The sequence below is a fragment of the Lontra canadensis genome, unplaced genomic scaffold (assembly GCF_010015895.1).
Source record: "Lontra canadensis isolate GAN:19392208 unplaced genomic scaffold, GSC_riverotter_1.0 scaffold1, whole genome shotgun sequence".
Taxonomy (NCBI): Eukaryota; Metazoa; Chordata; class Mammalia; order Carnivora; family Mustelidae; genus Lontra; species Lontra canadensis.
The window spans coordinates 80,467,581-80,488,873 of record NW_022630995.1 but is presented as its reverse complement, the minus strand read 5'-3'; the positions used below and the strand labels follow the sequence as shown (position 1 = coordinate 80,488,873).

General features: G+C 44.4%; 1 protein-coding gene across 10 annotated transcripts in view; it reads left to right on the top strand.

Annotated features, from left to right (window-relative positions):
* Positions 1-21,293, top strand: part of JADE1 (jade family PHD finger 1) — a 58,400-nt gene that overhangs the window by 12,171 nt on the left and 24,936 nt on the right. For 8 of the 10 annotated variants that reach the window (XR_004382678.1, XM_032857794.1, XM_032857822.1 and 5 more), the window contains exons 2-4: positions 6,031-6,108; positions 17,967-18,052; positions 21,033-21,190. Coding sequence is in view for 9 of the 10 variants with exons in the window: in XM_032857783.1 (XP_032713674.1) it covers positions 6,031-6,108; positions 17,967-18,052; positions 21,033-21,190 (322 nt within the window). In the remaining variant the exon portion in view is untranslated. Of the gene's footprint in view, positions 1-6,030; positions 6,109-17,966; positions 18,053-18,395; positions 18,439-21,032; positions 21,191-21,293 lie in introns of those variants that run through there. The other 2 variants (XM_032857838.1, XM_032857848.1) reach the window with 2 other exon arrangements.

Sequence of the window (21,293 nt, the reverse complement as noted above, 5' to 3'; positions counted from 1 at the left end):
AAAAATAATATCCAAATTGTATGAACTTATCAAACAGAAAGGAAGTAGCTCATTATAAAATACTTTTTATGTAACCATGAGTTGGTGTCTGAAAATATTCTCCTTTATATACATTTTTATATTACACATTTTCTGAATACATCTTTAAATATAGTACATTTAGGTATCAGATTAACTTTGACAGAAAATGGAAGGACACCAGTAAATTTAAAGATAATATGGTGGGGGTTCCTGGGTGGTGTAATTGAGTGTCTGACTCTTGGTTTTGGCTCAGGTCATGATCTCAGGGTCTTGAGATCAAGCCCCACAGTGGGCTCTGTTCAGTGGAAGTCTGCTTGAGATTCTCTTTTCCTCTCCCCCTCCTGTTCATGCTTTCTCTCTCTCTCTCTCTCAAATAAATAAATCTTTAAAAATAATATAACAAGAATAACACCAATTAAATGTCAATTAGATGCTAAAGTGAAAGCATCTCAAATTCTGTAAAGCCAAGTGAGCATAAGATACACTTTGTATATGAGAACTCAGTCATTCATCCAATAGTTTATTTTCAAATACAGTATATTTATTTATTCATGAGAGACAGAGGGAGAGGGAGGCAAAGGGAGAAGCAGGTACCCTGTGGAGCAGGGACCCCAATGGGGGACTCGATCCCAGGACTCTGGGATCGCGACCTGAGCCTAAGGCAGACGCTTAATGGACTGAGCCACCCAGGTGTCCGCACTAGTTTATTTTAATACATAGCGTTGCTTTAGGTGATAGCATAGAGAAGTCCTTACAGGTGTTTAATTGAGTACCTTCTAGAACTTCTTTAGAGTGAAATAAGAATGAGACATAATGGCTAATACTTTGAGGAAGAAGCCTGACTTTCTACCTATGAGCTGTAAGATAATTAAAATCAGTAGGGTACTATAACTGTAGAGTTTATAGCCTGATAAATGGTCTTGTTATGCCACAGAGAGTAATTCTAGTAACTGGACAGTTTCTTTTCCTCAAATTGGACCCTCTTTCCCAGGAATAGCACTGAATAAACATCTTCGAATTCTTAATTATCTCATTCTTTTTTTAAACCCCTTCACTCCTTATCCCGGAAGTCATTTCTCATTCTTTATTCCTCAGAATCACATACCAGTCATGTCTCCCTGGGACCACACCCAGGTCACTGAACTTGTTCACTCTTCAGTAAATTCCTGAGCCACCTTGGGAATGGATTCCTTCAGCTAATGGCTGCTCTTAGCTTCTGGGCATGCTGATGTATTTCCCCCAGTTTCAGTCTGAGGAATTTCAAGGTTTCAAGGTACCTTTCTATCTCATTTATGTATGCCGTGTCCCACTGTAATCCTTGAATGGCAGTCAAGTAACCTTTATAGCAGTTATTGCAGTGAAGCCACTTGTCTAGTTTACCGTATTTTCTGTTGGGCCATTTTGTATCTTGTTCACCCTTTCTTGGGTATCCAACTCAATACAAATTTAATCGAATTAATATAGTAGTTAATCCACTCATTTTAACCTGTGTGAAGAGAAGATTGAAGGAGAGTGGTTTGCATGTAATGTCTACAAGGATGGTCCTATAAATAGTGCCTGTGCTTGGTGAGGAGTTGGTGCCTAGTTGTCTTGGCATGCCCCTGCGTGCAGTGGAGGTGCCTGAGGATTGGCACTGGATGCATCCAGCCAGGGTCTTTGGCCAGGGACCTCCTTTGACTTGGCCTTTCCAGGCAATGTTATTATAATCAGGCTTCCTAGGTAGTCTTCCTTTCTTTGGACAAAGTCCCAAATTCCTAATAATTAGTATTTTTGTCTGCCTAGCTGTTCTACTTCACATGGCAAAGGGATATTCCAGGCTCTTGTAAATTGTGTCACCTTGAGTCACTTTTGATGAAACCAGGCGGAGTGGGTGAGGACTGAACCCAGAGTTCCGGGTGTGTTTTATTGTAGCTGTCCTGAGGCTATTTTATGCAGGACCCTCTCCATGGTGTCTTGTTTTCATATTTAATTAAAAGAGGATCTCTTTTTTTTTTTAATATTTTTTTTTTATTTGACAGATCACAAGTAGGCAGAGAGATAGGTAGAGAGGGGGAAGCAGACTGACTCCCTGTTGAGCAGAGAGCTGGATGCAGGGCTCCATCCCAGGACCCTGAGATCATGACCTGAGCCAAAGGCAGAGGCTTAACCTACTGAGCCACGCAGGCGCCCCGAGGATCTCTGTTCTGAAGGACTCTATAAATTTCTAGAGACACACAGATGGCACATTTAGGTGATCATACAAAGCAAGAATTGATTATTGAAGAAAACACATTGAAAAGCAGGGTGAAAAAGTTTTTAAAACAAGATGGAATGAGTGGTACAAAATGTAAGTGCTTGTAATTGGAATGGTAGACCATGCCTACTGGTTTTTCGCTGAGGCCCCCAGAGGAGAAGAAGGGCAGAGAAGCCAGCGTTAGCAGAGGCTGAGAATGGTAAGAGGCCTGGCCCAGCAGAGGCAAGCCTAGCTGAGGGGGAGATGTTAAGAGAGATGCTTGGGTAGAGTTGTGAGGGGCCAGGTGGCAGAACACTTAGGAGTTTCTGGCTGGACTAATTTGTAAGTGTGCAGCAGACGGAGAGATTTGTATAAGGAATGACTTGATGCTGTCACCTATTAGAGAGGATTCATTTATTGTAATAATCAGAAGGGGTAAGAGATTGCAGGCACAGAGAATGAAAGGGAGGTGCTTAAAGCTATACAGATACAGGTGTTTGAAGACAAATCGTTGAGGCAAAGTTAGGGGAACTTGAAAGAGTCCTACGTTATGAATCGGTAAGGCTTGGCAACAGGATAAAAGGTAAAAAGGAAAGTGTATTAGTAAGCAGTTGAGCAAATAGTAAGATTCTGGTTATGAAGATGCTGTGTAGAGTAATATGGTATGTTGCATGTATGTTGTCAGATATTACAGTGCTTTTCCCAGAATGTCGTGCTTCCACTTTGGGCTACCTCTCCTTACTCTTTAGGACTCTGCTCCGGGAATTTTTCCCTGACTCCCATCAAGCTCTGTTCCTGCAGAGCCTTGTGTCTACCACTGTCAAGCACTAACCATGACTGAATTTCTGTTGACTTGTCTGTCCTCAACCAGACCAGAAATTCCATGAGGTCCGGAGCAGTTCTTTTTCTCCAGCGCCTCCAAGTAGATTCGGTATTCACGTGTTCATGGGGTGCATTATACGCTATTGTATCTTCTTGTGCTTTCTCTGAAGTGTTGTTTTACTTATTACTTACTACACTATCGTCTAGATAATAATCAGCCATACCCTAAAGAGTCAGCAAAGGTAATGATGAGGAGGGCCCTCTGTTTCTCACACTGGCTTTTATTGGTCAGATGTTTGAAGCATACCACCGCTGTATTGTGTGTCTTGAAGATACTAACGTGTACTTTGATTTCTTGATACAGCAAGTAACCCCAGGTGAGATAAATCAGCCTGATGTCAAGGTTTAAGTGTGTTAGAGCAACAGAGGAGATTCTGCCGGCACTAACCCCTGTTACCATGCCAGGTTCCCTGGAGAAGTATAATATAGCATTTTCAACCTTCATTTCTCAACATCTTTCAGGGTGGATGTAAATGGAATGCGTTAGGAGGAAAATACTATTTTTATTCTTTTACTTGCATAATTTTGCTTGAGAGAGTGTTTATATATATGTGTTTAGGAGCATCATTCTATTTTGGCCAGTGCTGGCGTTTTTCATTTAGTTGAACTGGGTGTTTTCTCTGGGAGTTGTGTTTGAAGGCTAGGAGGAAGACTTTTTGACTGAAAAGGATGCTAAGTTCTTCAAGCTCTTTTTAGGTAAATTTAAGTTGTCTGAGTTAGTGGAGATGTGATCAGCACTGGTTTTCTTGTGTCTAGTCTGGGGTGGGAGCTGCATCTCTTTTGGGTCACATCACACCCTTTTTTTTTTTTTTTTAAAGATTTTATTTATTTATTTGACAGACACAGCGAGAGAAGGAGCACAAACAGGGGGAGTGGGAGAGGGAAAAGCAGGCTTCCTGCTGAGCAGGGAGTGTGTTTTGGGCTCCATCTCAGAACCCTGGGATCAGGACCTGAGAAAGGCAGACGCTTAATGACTGAGCCACACAGGTGCCCCACACCCTTACTTTTAAGGAATTCCTCTTTAGGTAGCCCTTCCTTCCTTTGTTCCTTACTTCCTTCTTCCTTCATTCCTTCCTTTTTTAAAGCTGCTTGGTGTAAATAGGCTTTGGGGAGCTTGAAGTTGTTTTTAGGAAAAAATGGTCTTTTGCTTTTTCCTCTTCTCCCTGTGCCCCCTGTTTTGGAAGGGAAACAGGGCTGCCCTCCCTGGAAGGTTGGAGACTTTAGCTGTCAGTAGTTGATGTTTTCGGCATGTGGTGACTGGGCAGGAAAGACAGTCCTTCCAAGTGGGGAGTTGGCCACAGGTGTTTGGTGTGGACGCTTCTGACTGGAATGGGCCTGCCCCAGGCCAAGTTATAGATTGCTGGGTGTTAGTTATGGGTGAATGGGGCTCTGCAGAAAAGGGGTGGGTGGGTTCTAGGACTATGACCCCGCCCCTATGGTATGAAACCTTAGTGCACAAAGTAGCCCATGACCCAGATCCCAAGTCATGTCTGGGCTGCCACTTGGTAAATTGTTTTATTAATGGTTTTTGAAGAATCAGTTTGTGAACAGAAACTCACAAAGCTTAGCTGGTGTCTCAGGGAGAATTACAGATTAGGGGCTTAACATTTGAGTCAATCGTAAGGTCTCTTTTGTAGGTGGGAACAGACTACAGTGTATGATGGGTTTCTGCCTTTTTGGTCTGCTCTTTAGTAGGTCCATTTAGAGTGGAGCTTTGGGTTTCTAATTTCTATCATGTTCTAACACAGTGGTTCTCCACATTTTAACTCACACTGTTCCTGTGCTCTAGGCTACGAGAAACATACCACATTCCAATGCTCTGATTCCCAATGAGGGGGATCTTGGGATGTACTTTTCTTGAGGGGTTGGGTGTGTACTTCTGACTTGTAAAGCCCTCCTCGCATCAGGAATCATTGCCCTGCAGTAAGATCAAGTTCCTAAAAATACCAAGGGAATCAGTAACTTCACTTTGGGAAAGCTTTTTGGATTTCTTTGGAAAGCTACCTGTGCGAATATGACCAGGGAATCCATCTTTATAAGTTCATTGACTGGCTTTTAGTCTCAGGTCACTGTCTGCTAATAGAGTCTCTTACCTGGTAATGCTGTAGGTCTATTATCATGGGGAAGGAGTTAGCAAGAGCAGGTTGGGCCAGGTGTCTCTCTGTCTGGCTAGGTTAGGTTGGATCAGGCTGTAAGGAGTTGGGTAAAGTTCGGTGAAATAGGATTTGGTGTGAACTTGGGGGAGGAGCTGCTTAAACTTTTTTTGATTTCATTTCCTCACAAGTAAAGGGGAGGGGGCTGGATCAGCTACTATGTCTGGTTCCTTCCTCTTGGAGCTTTGAATGCCAAGGGGTCGGAGATGGCTGGAGGAGATAATTGCTTTACTAATACCCCATTTACTTTGTTCCTGCAACTCCAGGTTATTTGGATTTTAGGATTATTTTAGCAAAATTTGCCTGAGAAGCATAATCATGCCCAGTGCAGTGTAAATATTCACACATTCAGGCACAACCTCATCCCCATCCCCCATATACACATGTAAAATATGAATCTGTCTGTAGTGAGGAAGCACTGTGCTCATTGCTGCGTGTTTTTTTCTGCTTTGCTTGCTGCCAGTCAGCTAAAAAGACTCCTGGAGTAGTTGTAGTGATAATGTCACTGGAACTAGAGAAACATGGCACCTTTAGGAGACCTACTGATTTGTGACTTCGCCACCCCACCCCCTCTTTGAACCTGTTCTGTTAAAGATTGCACCTAATTATGTATCTTTGGTCTTTTTGCTGTTTACAATTCAAATGCTACTTAAAGCCAATTGTTTGCTTTTGTGTGCTGTAAATCCTGGGCTGCCATCTGAAGCACAACTTGATGATTGTGTATTATCATCTTGGGTTAAGTGCTGTCTCATTGCTTTGTAGGCTGCCTGCTGTTTCCCGGGGAGATCATGAAACGAGGTCGCCTTCCCAGCAGCAGTGAGGATTCTGACGACAATGGCAGTAAGTCCTGCTTTGTTGTTCTTGGAGCCTACCCGGGTTTGGGTTGGTGTAAAAACATGATTTTTTAATGTAATGCTTTAAATAGCTGAGGCCCTTCACATATCAGGCAGGTCAGAGAAAGCCAAGGCCTCTGAGTGTGAGACTGCAGGTCTGTAATCAAGTCTTTCTGGTAAGGTTGACTGCAGGCGGGCATTCCTCAGGCTTCCTGTTTGTTATCCAAGGATGAACAAGCCAGTTCCAAGAGTCATTGGTGTGTCTGTTTTTCCTAAACATCATTTATGGCACTTAGACTTGCTATTTATGAAGAGGGAACTTAATTGAAGCCAGTTAATTATCAACTAGTCCAACCTGATACAGGGGTAGATTGAGTGTGATGTGTGAATATTAAGTATAGGTTTTTAGTGAGGCAAGAGTCCATGCTCTTCACTTGACTTTTAACGTGACTGTATTTAATACTACTCCTGTCTGCATCTCTGCTCTCTGGCATCCTCGTATTTTCACAGTGCAGCTGAGAACCAGAAGTTGGCTTCCAGGCAGTCAAAATAAATGTCATACAGCTTCTGTGTATTGAGAAGCTAACATACTACTCGAAGAGCTCGTCTCAGATAACAAGGGAATTTTGTACCTAGCACAGTGCCTGAGCTCCAGCCTATTGGCTTATGTTTTAGGTTACAGATGAAACTTGGGAAACCTGCTTGCTCTGCTGCATGATGGGAAAGGTATTAGGCCTGCTTTCAAGGAACTCTGTCTTAGACATACATAAAATCTAGGTCTGACAGAAAGTCATTAGGGGAGTAACAGAGAGGTCTTTTTGACGCTTGTTGGAAATGTGTGTATATATATATATATAGGCACAAATTCAGAGGACAGGAGGACCAGGGAAACACCAGGATTGACATTTGGGCAGGTCCTGAAGGATGAAATATTTTTTAGGCAAACAGGATTGTTTTCCATTTTCTGGTCTGGAAGTCTTCAGCAGAGTAAAAGCTGTAAATTATAGACAGCAAGCCTTTGCTGCTAAAGGTGGCCACACTGACAGCCATCAGAAACCTACTGGAAGGGACCATGAAAACCAGAAGACCTCAAACACGGCATTCTGTAGGGGGCTTTGGGGACAGGTGTGGGGCAGTGGGATGTAGATTTGGTGGCTGTTGGAGCGGTGTCGGGTGTTTGGGGTACATGGAGTGTTAAGTTGTGACAAGATCATGAAAGGCTGGGTTTGACGAGCTAGGGGATCGGGGACTTTGGGGGCAGATGGTGGGAGCTGCTGATGTTTGGCACAGGGGAAGAATTAACTGGATGAAGGAAGGAGAGGCATGGAGGTTTGGGGGCTGCAGAGAGCAGGGCTTCCCTTTAATTTCAGGGAGAGGTGTTGAGGGTCGGTGCCCAGGCACAGGCAGCTAAAACCACTTGGGAGAGCCCTTAGGAGAGCCTTCTGAACTTCTTAGCGCTTGTCTGTACACAGCCCTCACTACCTGTTTTTTTCTCTGATATTTACTTAGGCTTTTTACTCCTTGAGGCAAAAACATGCTGATATTTCTCTTCTGCCCCCTGTGGTGCCTATCAAAGTGTCCTCAGGAGTCACAAGTACTCAATAAATGCTTGCTGTTTGCTTGAATACACAATTTTGTCCTACAGCAATTTTAAAAATGTCTTGCTTTTTAGGTTCAGAATTAATCAGAAGAAGGTTTCATGAATTACTTTCACATACTAATAATGCTGGATACAAGGCTTGGAGTCCTGTTTTAATATATTTTTTGGCATTGAGCAGCAGGTTTATGCTCACTGTGTTTGCTCTTGTTGCCGCTTTATCTCTTCCTTGAGAGAGCTGGGTTAGAGGAGGTTCTCTTGGAAGCACCTGGCTGGCTCAGTTGGTAAGGCATGCAACTTCTAGTCTCGGGGTTGTGAGTTTGAGCCCCACGTTTGGTATAGAGATTACTAAAATCTTTTTTTTTTTTTTTTAAATATTTTATTTATTTATTTGACAGAGAGAGAGCAAGAGCGGGAACACAAGCAGGGGGAGTGGGAGAGGGAGCAGCAGGCTTCCTACTGAGCAGGGAGCCTGATGGCGCGGCTCGATCCGAGGACCCTGGGATCATGACCTGAGCCGAAGGCAGACGCTTAACCGACTGAACCACCCAGGCGCCCCCCTGAGATTACTAAAATCTTAAAAGAAAAGGAAGACAAGGTTCTCCTGGAACATTCTCTCAGACTTACAGCCTTTCCCTCTCTGGTCTAGAGCTGCCCAACAGGATGGAAATGTTCTTATCTGCTGTAATTGAGGAACTCTGGGTTTTAAGATTTTGTTTAGTTTTAATTAATTAAAATGTACATTAAAAGAAGTTGCATGTGGCTACTGACGACCATGTTGAACAGTGCAGTTCTGGGCCGTGGCCCAATCTACTCCTCAGCTGCACAGAGGCTCCTGATAGCCCCAGAGGCCCTTGTATGGGTCTGTTTGAGCTGCCAGAACAAACGGACACAGACTGGGTGGCTTAAGCAACAGGTAATTATTTTCTCACGGTTCTGGAAGTTTCATATCAAGGTGTCAGCAAGTCTGGTGTCTTCTGAGGCCTCTCTCCTTGGCTTGCTTTCTTATTGTGCCCTCACACGATCTGAGCATGTGCATCCTTGGCATCTCTGTGTCTAAATGTCCTCTTAAGGACATCAGTGAGATAGGATCAGGGTCAACCCTAATGACCTCATTTTAGCTTAATTACCCCTTTAAAGGCTTTTATCCAAATGTAGTCACATTTTGAGGTACTGGGGGTTAGCCTTCAACATAAGAATTCCCTGCAGCCCTAGAAGACCAGGTGTTTCATCTAAATAGGATTTTCTACCTAGAACTCTTGTTGGAATGGAAGGAGGAAAAGAGTGCCCAAGTTCACCAAAATGTGTCCATCAAAAGTCACCTTAATGGGGGGGCACCTGGGTGGCTCAGTGGGTTAAAGCCTCTGCCTTTGGCTCAGGTTGTGATCCCAGGGTCCTGGGATTGAGCCCCGCATAGGGCTCTCTACTGGGCAGGGAGCCTGCTTCCCTTCCTCCCTCTCTGCCTGCCTCTCTGCCTACTTGTGATCTCTGTCTGTCAAATAAATAAGTAAGTCTTTAAAAAAAAAAGCTACATTCCTGTCTGTGCTGGCCTCCCTGAAGAAGGTAGAGTCAGAGCATTAAGGAGCATTAATATTTACAGAGGGCTGGAGGGTTAAACTGGGTAGACCACAAAGCTGGGTTCTGTCCTACTCAGGCTAGATGAGGGGATCACGACAGCGCTACTAGAAGGTAGGTGGGCCATCCTTTTGTCATATAGTTGGTTCAGTAAAAAGTGTATGTTGATGCTCTAGTACTGGACTGTCTGTCCAGGCTTAATGATTTGGTAATTATAGTAGACGATGATAAAGTAAACAAACAGGTCTCATTAAGAACCCTTGGAGTTCCACAGCTTATAAAAATACATACATATTGGGGCACCTGGGTGGCTCAGTGGGTTAAAGCCTCTGCCTTCGGCTCAGGTCATGATCCCAGGGTTCTGGGATTGAGCCCTGCATCGGGCTCTCTGCTCAGGGGGGAGCCTGCTTCCCTTCCTCTCTGCCTGCCTCTCTGTCTACTTGTGATCTCTCTCTCTGTGTCAAATAAATAAAAAAAAAAACGTACATATTGACACTATGGAATACCCTTTCAAACCCTCTCTGAGGGCAGTTGCTTCACAGCAGAGGCCTCTGGGACCAGTCGGCTTATTTGTGTTGGAGCCCATCTTTTTGTGTAAGCCCATGGTGGTCTGATTGGGGTGCTTTCTGCCCTTGCAGTGCGGTCCCTAGAACCGGGCCCGCCCTCAGGGAGGTCTGGGCACTTGGAAAGTCCTGATTGCAAGAAGGATTAGGTGTGTGCAGTGGCTGCGCCCCAGCCTCTCCAGCCTGCAGCCCTGACAGAATTTTGGCAGCAGTTCCCAGCCCAATGCAGAACTTGTCCAAGTGGAGGAGAGGCAGCTGCAGACGTCAGAGTGGGGCCACAACACCAGCCGCAGCCACGGCAGGGCCCTGCTGGCCTCTGGGCTGGAGTCCTTTGCTTTGTTTTCTGGCCTGATCCAGGGGAATACCAGTGTGGTATTTACAGTAGGGGATGGATGGGCATTTTCTGTGCCAGTGCAAGCCCTCATCCAGCGGCAGTTGGAGTTGTTGAAGCCTTTCTCCAGGTGCCCTGTGGAGGGCTGGCCCTACAGTTAGACGAAATAGCATTGGGGTGTTCACAGGCTATGCCTGTAATAGCTGGGCTCCTGGGACTGGGTGGCCCTCACTAGGTTGAAGTTACATATTGTGCCAGGGTGTGGCCCCGGGAAACAAGCCCTTCATTTCCTGCTTCCCAGCCCAGGATCCTCTGTCCTCTGGAGTTTTGGCAAATGTGGGAATGGGATCCACCAGCTATTGTCAGTATTTCCAAAACCTGAAGGAGATTGCATTTTTATCTTCGGTGAAGCTGCAGAGGCTAATTAAAGCATTGGGTGTCCTTTCTTTTGGCAGGAATTATGGATTGTTATCTCAGGCCAATTAACAGCTCTGATCACCATTCTTCTTTTTTTTTTTTCTGTAAAAGTAAGACAAGAATTAAATATTACTTAATGAATACTGTCCATTTGGCACACTTTTTTTTTCTTTTCAAAATATGGGATTTTTGGCTGGAATAAGGGAGCCAAATGTAAATGATGTTTTTGGGTTTTTTGGGTTGTTTTTAAATGTGCCTCTCAAAGACAACAGAGGGAAAGGGGGAAAATTATTTATTTATTTATTTATTTATTTATTAGGAATAATGAGAGAAGTGTGCTGACACTTGAAAGTTTTACCTGAAGTTGTGAAGCAGAGCTTCCTTTTCCTGTTGAATTTCATAACTGTCAGGACTGGGACTTCCCTGTGGGAAGGCCTGGAGAGTGTTGCTGGGGCCTGGAAACAGGTACCTTGCGGACCCTCTGGTCACCTAGTTTCCACACCTGTACTAGCCCTGAAACATGTCGTCTTCTCCAGTTAGCAGCTGAGCTCTGCTCCATCACCTGTGATGATGAATGTGCAGAAAAAGAGTGCTGAGCAAAATTCAGACCTACTAATTTTGCATTTAGTAACTTAGGTTGGTGAGTGGTAAACATAAAGTTATGTGAGGACTTTAGTTTTTCTCCAGCTTACAGGTAAACAATGAGAGAACAAAATTTTAGTGGATGAAATATACTTCTGCTTTGTACCTCTTTATGTCTTATTGCATTTAATGAGTTTCCTTCCATCTTTCAATAACTTGCTGTCATTTTCTCAATTCAGTTGGCTGTGCTTGGTTACCTTCATGCAAGTCTTCAGTGGTTTCTCTTTTGCATGCTTCCACTTCCATTCATATTTGACTATACTTTTAATTTGTTCTTATCCCCCATCAGTTGAATCTTGTGACACTCAGGGATTGTGTAGGCATTCTTGAAATGTAGGGGATTTTCGGTTCAAATATTGCAGAATGTGTACTGACACACAGAGGTGGCTTTGCCCCTTTTCAAACCCAACGTGTGGCTTGGCTTTGAGAGGCAGAGCCAGCATCTTCTTGGGCTATAGGAGCAGTTAGCACAAAATGATCTAGTCCATGGGCTAGTCTTCTATAGCCATTGGACTTGGGTGTCGGCAGGAGCGCTGGGTAAGTGAAACGTGTGTGTCCATTGGTTGAAGGCACAAGTATATTTATGTTGAAATATTTCTGAGCCAGTTTTTTGGATATATGCATGAAGCTTTTGTATTTTGGAATGTGGAAGTGAGTTGGACTGTGGAGCTAAGCTATGCTGGGATGGAGGAGATGGGGGAAGTGTAGGGTCAGCTCCTGCAAGAAACAGCAATTATATTAGAGTCTTGTCTTCTATCATGCAATTAAAGCAAATGGTTAATAACTACGTTAAATTTGCTTACTTTCCGGTGGGAATTTCCACAGCCTTGCTTTATTTGCACAGGGCTGTCCCCAGCTTTGAAGTAATGCATAGGGGTGTGTCTTGGATCTGTGCTTTTGTGACACCAGTTGCCCTGCCAGACTCCGATACTCATTGGTCCCTGAGTTCCTTTCTTTGTTAAGCTGGTTTAACATTCCTGAAGACACCAGCATGTGATGTAGTGTCTAGAAGCAAAGCAATGCTGGAGACCTAGGAGATTTGGTATTTGGTGAGTGGTGCGGTTCTTTCAGAGTTTGCATTTTGTGGTGGTGTCAACACCCAGACCACCATTCGTTCTGATTTCTAAACCTCTCGTGGGCTCCACAACCTGGCTTATCACACACGGGTTACCAGTGGAGTGTGTGCAGTAGGTAGTAGATTTACTCTTGAGGTTTTTCCTTATTTTAGATCTAGGGCAAGAAGCATGGCTATTTTTAATTTCAAAGGAGAATGTTCGAAATACTTGCCTAGTAGGACCCGAAAAACAGGGTTGAGTGCTCTGTGCACATATGGGGTCCATGCTCATGATGCTGTGATCTGTAAGCCTTTTATAACTTTGATTGTTACCCCACAGAGCTGTTTCAGTGGGAGTTTGGGGCCATTAAAATAAGATGCTTTGTCTAATCATTCTTTCCAGTGTTTAATAGAGAATTGTTCTTAAATGGTGTACATGTCCAGAATTTTTTAAGTCACTTAAACTTGTCACTAGAGTGGACTTTAAGTAACCCTGTTTTGTGTATGGACAGTGAAGTAATTTTAGACATCATTGCCAAATTTCTAGAGTTCCCAACTCCTCCTGAAAGCAACGAGAAAATAAAAAAGAATTTTACTTGCTATATTCTTAGTTTAATTTGCCATTAAATGTTAGCATTCTGAAAACAAAAACAAAATGCAGTACTAACAAAGTGTGATCTTAGCACATGGTTTTTAAGAACTTACAGGTGTCTAGTGTTTTGCTGTAGCATAAATCACTATCTCCTGGTCCTTGTGGTATTTGAAGTACTCTTGGTTCTGTTTTTTTTTTTTTTCCACCCAACATACTTAAAAAAAAAAGATTTCTGTAACTTTTTTTTTTTTTAAATTAAAAGGGGTTGCAAATTATTTTGCTTGAGTAATACTCTGGGAGCTTCTTGACCACTTGAGAGCATTGCTGTGGAGAGAACTGGTATAATACTGTCAAGACCTGAGTCTCTTGGCCTGTAGGCTTTCTGTGAATGTTTCTGTAGATGTTGGGGCATTCCTGTCAGGAGGCAGTGGCCCAGCAAGTTGTCTTTAAGTGCATTCTTTTTTTTTTTTTTTTTTTTTTAAGATTTTATTTATTTATTTGACAGAGAGCTAGAGATCACAGGGAGAGGGGGAAGCAGGCTCCCTTCTGAGCAGAGAGCCTGATGCGGGGCTGACCATGACCAGAGCGGAAGGCAGAGGCTTAACCCACTGAGCCACCCAGGCACCCCTTTAAATGCATTCTTGCTTTATTTTCCATGACCTCGTATTCCCAGAACTCAAACATATCTTTTTTTTTTTTTTTTTCTTTTAAACCTGTCTTCTAGGGACACCTGGGTGGCTCAGTCGGTTGAGCGTCTGGCTCTTGATCTTGGCTCAGGTCATGATCTCAGGGTTAATATCCATCTCTGGGTTGGGCTCCTCACTCAGTGGGGAGTCTGCTTGAGACTCTCTCCAACCACGCCCCAGTTGCCCTCCTCGCTTGTGTTGTTTTTCTCTAAGATAAATAAATAGATCAGTCTTTAAGAACAAAGCAAAACTTATCTTCTAGTAAGTAAAACAGGTATATTCTTGGTGCCTGCCACCTTCAGTTTTTGAGTTACAGTGGTGGTGATTCTTGTTGAGCATGGCTGTTCTCAACAACACTATACTTTTTTCCACTTAAAATTTTTTTTTTGAGAATCTGCTGTGTGCACAATACCAACTTAGGTATACTGTATGTTGTAAATAGTCACCTCTGTCTTGGGCCTGATGGCTCTTGACAGTGCTTAAAAGCAAGTAAACCAGAAAAGGGATTACAGGTAACAAATACCTGCTGTTGGACATGGAAGGATCCTCTAGTTCTCTATGCAGATTCTCACCTATATGCAAATTACCTGTGTGAAGTAAAATAGAGCATTATCTTTCCCTTTACTGTTAATGGATGATAGAAAATCACCACTTATTTTCTGCATGCATTTAAAGTATGCACTTTTGATACATTTTGAAATGTTTATACCCATGAAATCATAACACTCAAGATAATCCTTCTCTTTTTCCTAATCAACCTCTGATCTATTTTGTCACATAGCTTAGTTGTTACCTTCCAGAGTTTTGTGTAAATGGAATAATGCAATATGTATTCTTTGTCTTCTTTCATCACAGAATGATTCCAGCATCATGTTGTATGTATCATTAGCTCATTTTTCCCCTTATTGCTGGGTGGTACTCCATTGTATGCACATACCATAATTTGGTCAGTAAATTGTATGGATACCACCGTATGTTTACTTATTCAGTTTGTGGATATTTGGGTGATTACAGGCTTTTGGCTCTAATGAACATCCCTTTTGTCAGTTAAAATTTAAATTTTGCCTTTTCGCCAGTCTCCCTTTCTGCAAAGTGAGTTCAATAGATTACTTTTTCTCTCCTTCCTTTTGCATTAGTTAAATTAGAAGGAAGAGGGACAGACTATTTCTGGGTGGACCAGCATTTCCCTTGGATATTACCATTATCAGATACCAAATTTGGAGCATCTTTGGATTCCTGATTTTAAAAGCAAATGTGGCCCAGACATTTTCAAGAATACAAAAGCAGCCCTAGGAAAAGTTTCTGAGTGATTGCCATTACTTGGATTATGTTCTTGGCCAGCAAAACTATGTACTTCCTGGAAATCTTGGAAACTACCTGGGAGGGACTTCTGACAGATCCCCAAGAAGAGGCAAGAGTGACACAAAAACCAAGAATGAGCAAATTTGGGGGCACCTGGCTGGCTCAGTCAAAAGAGCATGTGACTCTTGGGCGCCTGGTTGGCTCAGGGTCCTGGGATTGAGCCCCTAGTCATGTCAGGCTCCCAGCTCAGGGGGGAGCTTCTCCCTCCCCTCCCCATTTGTGCACTCTCTCTCAATCTCAAATAAATGAATAAAATATTTATAAAAAGAAGAGCATGCAATTCTTTTTTTTTTTCCCCGTTTTTAAAAGATTTTATATATTTATTTGACAGACAGAGATCACAAGTTGGCAGAGAGGCAGGCAGAGAGGGAGGAAGGGAAGCAGGCTCCCTGCCCAGCAGAGAGCCTGATGTGGGGCTCGATCCCTGGACCCTGAGACCATGACCTGAGCCGAAGGCAGAAGCTTCAACCCACTGAGCCACCCAGGCGCCCCAAGCATGCAATTCTTGATCTTGGAGTCCTGAGTTTGAGCCCCACATTGGGTATAGAGATCACTTAAATAAAACTTTTTTAAAAAGTGAGCAAATTTATTTTCTGCTTTAACTCTGAAAGTATTTGACTGTAAAGACTCACCTCCCCTCTATATTCATTTTATAGTATAGCAGTGGGATGATTCTTCTAAAATTTCTGGTTTTCTTATATTTATAATCCTTTTCCTAGTAATTCAAAGGAAAGGGGCCGTGCCTTTTTGCCCTGTATCTTCTTTCCTCTCCACAAACAGTTGGGCATCCTTCTAGAGTTGTTGTTTGTACTCTTCGGTTTGTTCTCTTGGCCTGTGGGCTGGCTGGAGGAGGGCCTGCAGGACCAGAGGGTGAAAAGAGACCTGTCTGAAGACATGAACCATCTGCCTGCCTCTCCAGGTTCCTGAGTTGGCTTCTGTCTCTACTTTTTCCGCTGATGACTGGACATAGAGCTTTTGCAAATTGGGTTTGCACTCCTGTGTGCCCAGAATATTTCCTTCAGTGTGGGAGTGAAACATTCTTACTGATTAGAGTCCAAAGAGACATACTTACTATACTTTAAGGAAGAATTTTCTAAAATATTTACCGAAAGTACAGTAGGGCCACCTGTAGGAAATGTAATTCTGCTAACCTAACAGCAGTCACTTGACCCAGTAAGAGCCTTCAGAACTGGTGATCAAGGGTACTACCCCCATCTGTGTCAGAGGAGCCTGGAAATCTCCTTTAGTCTCCATCATTGCAAATCTGATGATAGGCTTATGTGTACAATCTGTTTCTTAATGTCTCCAAGGTCTTAAGGTGTTTTGATTCTGTGTCCCTCGTCTCTGGAATCCACAGAGATAAAAGCTTCCTACTTGAGTGGCAAATGATTTTATTGGTAGAAGGCAGTTCCTTTAGGTTTGTGCTTTTATTTTGCGGAGGTTTGTTCATTTCTGGGAAATAGTACAGTATGTGTTCAGGTTCGAGGTGAGTGATGAGGAAGTTCAGCACCTGCCAGGGGCAGTTGTGAGGGCTGTTTCAGCTCTCTGGTGGTGGTAAGGTACCCACAGACAGGAAGCCACTGCAGTTGACCAATAAAACAAGTGAGGAGGCAGAGGTGGAGGTGGGAAGAGAGGCGGGGATTCTGAGGTATTGGTATTTGCACTGAATATAACTCGGCCAATGGTTGGATGTATCCTGAGTGAGGAGAGTCTAGGATGACTCTTAGATTTCTGAATTCTAGTAGAAATGGTAGTGGTATTCATCACAGTAGAAATAGAAGAGGAATAACAGGTTTGGGTAAAATGTTGAGGCCACTTTTTATCGTGTGGAGTTGATTGACCTAAGGAACCCTGAAGTTGATGTCTTATCTGAAGGTGAACGTGGACCTGGAGCTTGGCAGGGAGGTGAGAGTGGAAATGCGATTCTGACAGTCTCCTGGGCACATTGGGAAGACCCAAGGGCAGGGATGACTGCTCCATGGGGAGAATACTTGGAGCAAGAAGGAGAAATGCTAATGTGTTCAGGGTTCATCGAAGACTGAAGTTAGCACTGAGTAGATACCAGGGAAGAGAATTCCCACCCAGGCTGAGGGAGCATCTCAAGCAGGATAGAGTTCATGCTGCAAAAGAGGTCTTAGGCCTGAGAGGGGCTTAGACATGGTGGCATTTAGGAGATATGGGTGCCCTGGTAGGGCTTCTGGATTCTGTGGCCTGGTGGGGGAGTGGCTGGATCGTAGAGCATTAGTTAGTTGTGGAAGAAAGGCACAGAAAAGACCCCGTTGGCATTTTTTTGGGCAAGGTGAGTAGGCAATTTTAAAAGTTAATTGGCCATAGCACTTAGTCTGGTGCAGTCTGAGCTTCCCCGTTTCAGGCCATGCAAAGTTCTTATGTTTTGTGGAGTCAGAACTGTTTTTTAATGTTTTGGGGGGTGGCATTATGATTTAACATAATGATCTAGCATTTAGAAAGTTTATTGAAAACTCAAATGCTTTTCACATTGTATTTACCAATGTGAGAGACTTGGAACCTCTTGAAGTGCAGACCTACAGATGAAGGTTCTGCATGGGTGATACGCTTAAAATGCCCCCCTCCTGTGTGCTGTTACACACAGAGCGGGATACAGAGCCAGGACGGAGGGATCTGGTTAGGCCTGCTCTGGAAAGTGTGTGGTTTAAGTAAGTACTGAGAGTGGAGGAGCATTGCCGCTTATGTTGTGGGGAGGCGCTGAGGTGAGCCTTGTTGAATTTGGTTAAAAAATCTCCTGTGGGAGTCCCGGGGTGTCTGGCTCAGTTGGTTAAGGGTGTGCCTTCAGCTCAGGTTGTGATCCTGGGACCCTGGGATCAAACCTGGGGCTGAGCAGGGCTTAGCAGTGAGTCTACTCTCTCCTGCCCCCACCCCTTCTCTCTGCTCCTGCCGGTGCCTGCTCGCTCACTTGCTCGCTCTCACTCTCTCTCAAATAAATAAAATCTTTAAAATAACCAAAACCCCGTGAACACACAGTGATTTGTGTACTTTTAATTGTTCTTCTTCGGATATTTGTCTTTAGGCCTCTCAACTACTTGGTCGCAGAATTCCCGATCGCAGCACAGGAGAGGTTCCTGCTCCAGACATGAAGATCGAAAACCTTCAGAGGTATTTCCTGAATGATGGTGTGACTGTGCATGTCCTACCGTGTGCATGAGTACATGTGGTTGGCACACACCTGGTTGGTTGATACTGATGTCTCTGCAATCGTGGGCAAATTATCTAACTACTTTGGCCTCAGTTTTCAAATTTCTAAAATGGGGGAGACACAGGTGTTTGCCTCATAGGATTCTTGTGAGGATTAAGAGGGGTTAATACACAGACGTTAATACATACTAAGCACTTAAAAGAGTGCTCAGTAGTAAATGTTAGCTATTATGATTAATTATATTCTTTTTTTTCCTTTTCTGTTTCATCTTCGCTGGCTCCCAACAACTTTTCCTCTGGCCAGGAGATCAGCGGGTTCGGCTGCTGCCAGTCCCTGCCAGCCTCAAGTTAGTTTTGGCCATGAATTTGTGGCTTATTTGGCAACAACCCATTGTAATTCTGGGAGTTTTGTTTCGGCGATTACGTTTAAGGCTTTTTTTTCCCCCTTCTTTTTCGATTTGTTTCTCATCTTCTATTTTCCTGCTCCCCCACATTTTGTTACCTACCTCCTTATTATCTATTGTCTCTTTATTTAAAATTGCTTTTAGGTGCGTTTCTCTGCAGGCCTTTGTTGATTAGGGTCCTCTACCAGGCCAGAGATAGGTTTTATTTGACAACCTTGGCCAGGCTCTGAGGATTTGAATGATCGCAGAAAGGGCATTTTAGTTCACTACAGTTTTCAGGTGGGCAGGCTGTGGGGAGGAGGGCCTTAGGTTCAGCCCCTGGTTTTGTATTGCCTTTTGAATAGATGGCTTCAGAGGCTGCCTCATCCTGTAGCTGCGGAGCTGAGGCCTGTGCTCCACCAGCTCCTCCTTTTTCTGGGTCTGTAATGGGAGGGCTGAGGTCGCTGGCTATATTGAGGTTAGGAGTTGTTAGTTGTGGAATACCATTCTCCATGAGGAATCGTAGTAGAAAACCATCCCAGGAGACACTTAAACATTAGATCAAACCTTCATGGGAAGGTGGCTGTTTTATTGCCTTCGTTTTCCCAGGTCTTTGTCATTTTTGATCTGCCGTGCTCTCCTCCTTTCCTGTGGGATCTGAGCGGCTCTGCCTGTCTTTATTTCTTAATTCTCTCTGCTGCCTCCACAACCAGTGTCCTCCCGTTCACGCTGCATGCATTTGTTACTTCAGGACAATAGTATGGGGGGTTAGGATGGGCGAGCTAGTACTGGGTCTGAGGGGCACCAGGCAGCAGGAGGCAGAGCGGCATGGATGGCACCGGCCTTGTCCCCCCCTAAAATTCTGAGTTGAGCTTTTAGTTCAGACTACTTTACACATAGGTTAGTGCTAACATCGAATTCTGCCAGAGACTGAGGAGTCTGTGTAGGGCATCTGTTTGAGTTCTTGACTGTCCTCCGAGTCTTTGAGTAAAGGAAGGGTGGGTTGCCTTTTCTCATATTGTTGCCGCAGTTTGATTTTCCTTCTCCTTTGGCTTACTCCCTTGATTTTTACTGGCAAGGCTTAGTTGGAATGTGTTTTTTAACTGATTTGCTTCCTGAAGATGTAGACTTGTGGTTTTTGTTTTAAAGCACTTTTCTCTGGTTGGGGGAGAAGGGCATGGGTGATACGGGTCCTTTGCATCTGGGCTGGGCGCCTGCTTCGGGGGCTCAGTGCTGCAGGGGAGCCTGACCTTGCTTGTGCTTTTGCAGACGGTGCACAGCCAGGTTATTGCTTGTTACTGGGACTTGAGAAACGAGAAGTGGCATAGTGGGGAAAAAGTCTGTGTTGAAAAAAATGGCAGGCCAGAGAAATGGACTTTTTATTCAGACACTGCCCTCAGACTTTATTATGGTGAAGTTTATTAAAGTGATCACCAGTCTGAAAAGCCACCAGGAGAAACAAATATGGACCTATTAACAGGCGTATAATGTGAACTGTGCTTCACAGCTTAAGAAAGAACTCCCTGTCCCAAGAAGAGAGAGTTCAGCATTGTGACTTGTGTAAACAGAGAGTGTAGCTTACAGATGCAGGCATGCTTTGTGCCAAATACAACTTTGGGCCAGCGCTAATGCCAGGGTCAGAGCTTCCTTATGTAGCCCTGAGACACTGGTGGACTGAGGACAAGGCCCCGTCTGGCCGCTGGCGCTGCACTTCTGCCCTTTTCCCAGTTGGGAAGAGCAGCCCTGCGAGGGCCACTTTTGCTCTTGTCTCTACCTCTGATGAGAGATTGAGGAGCTCTGCCTGTACAGGGGTGCTTTGGAGTTTTGGGGGGGGTCGGTTTTAGGTGGGGTGAAGAGAGGGTAGAGTAGCTTGCTTGCTTTCTTTTTTTCTCCTTCCCTCCCCTCCTTTCCTCTCAAATACTGCTTCCCTTATAGAAGTTATACCAGGTAAACAAACGTGTAAACATGTTCTTTACAAGCCCTTTTTCTGACTTGACCCCACTGGTCTGTCGTTGCTTCTTTCCCATATTTTCCCCACATGTACTTATGTGTGGCATCTGCCAGCCAGGACCTGACTGCCCGGGTACCTTGCTGCAGGCCCTGGTGCTCTGGGAGGCAGGAGCTGGGTGGTGGTGTTCTGCGTATGGGAGAGGAGGCCTGGCAGTTCTGGGTTTTGGCTTGAAGTTGTTGCATGGTTAATGGAGTTTTATATCTTACCAAAAGAGCACCCTTGAGTGAAATCTCAGCAGCCCTCTTTTGAATTGAGAGTTTCTAGAGTTTTTGGGAGGAGGAGGACAAGGTTGCTTCGCTGCTCTCAGAGATGCTGCAGGCTTGTGGAGTTGATGAGGAAGTGAGAGGCTGGTGTGAGCCATTGCCGCCCCCAGCCTGAGAGGCCAAGGGGCACGGCAGGCCAAGGGGTTCCTGTAATAGGTCAGACCTGGTCTCTGCTGATACAGTGACCTTGTTACACGGCAGCTCCATGGTTACCCTGCAGCTGCCAGCACTCTGAGTCAGAATGTAAATATCACATGTCAGTGACCCTTTCTTTCCCTTTCCAGGTGTTTAGGACAGACCTGATCACTGCTATGAAGTTGCATGACTCCTATCAGCTGAACCCAGATGAGTACTATGTGTTGGCAGATCCCTGGAGACAGGAGTGGGAGAAAGGGGTCCAGGTGCCCGTGAGTCCAGGGACCATCCCTCAGCCTGTGGCCAGGTAGACGTGTCTCTCCACCTGCCATTGCCTTTCTGCTGACAGCCAGGTGCCTGAGAAGAGCAGTGAACTAAGAGGGGGCCTCAAGTGGCCACAGAAATGTGTA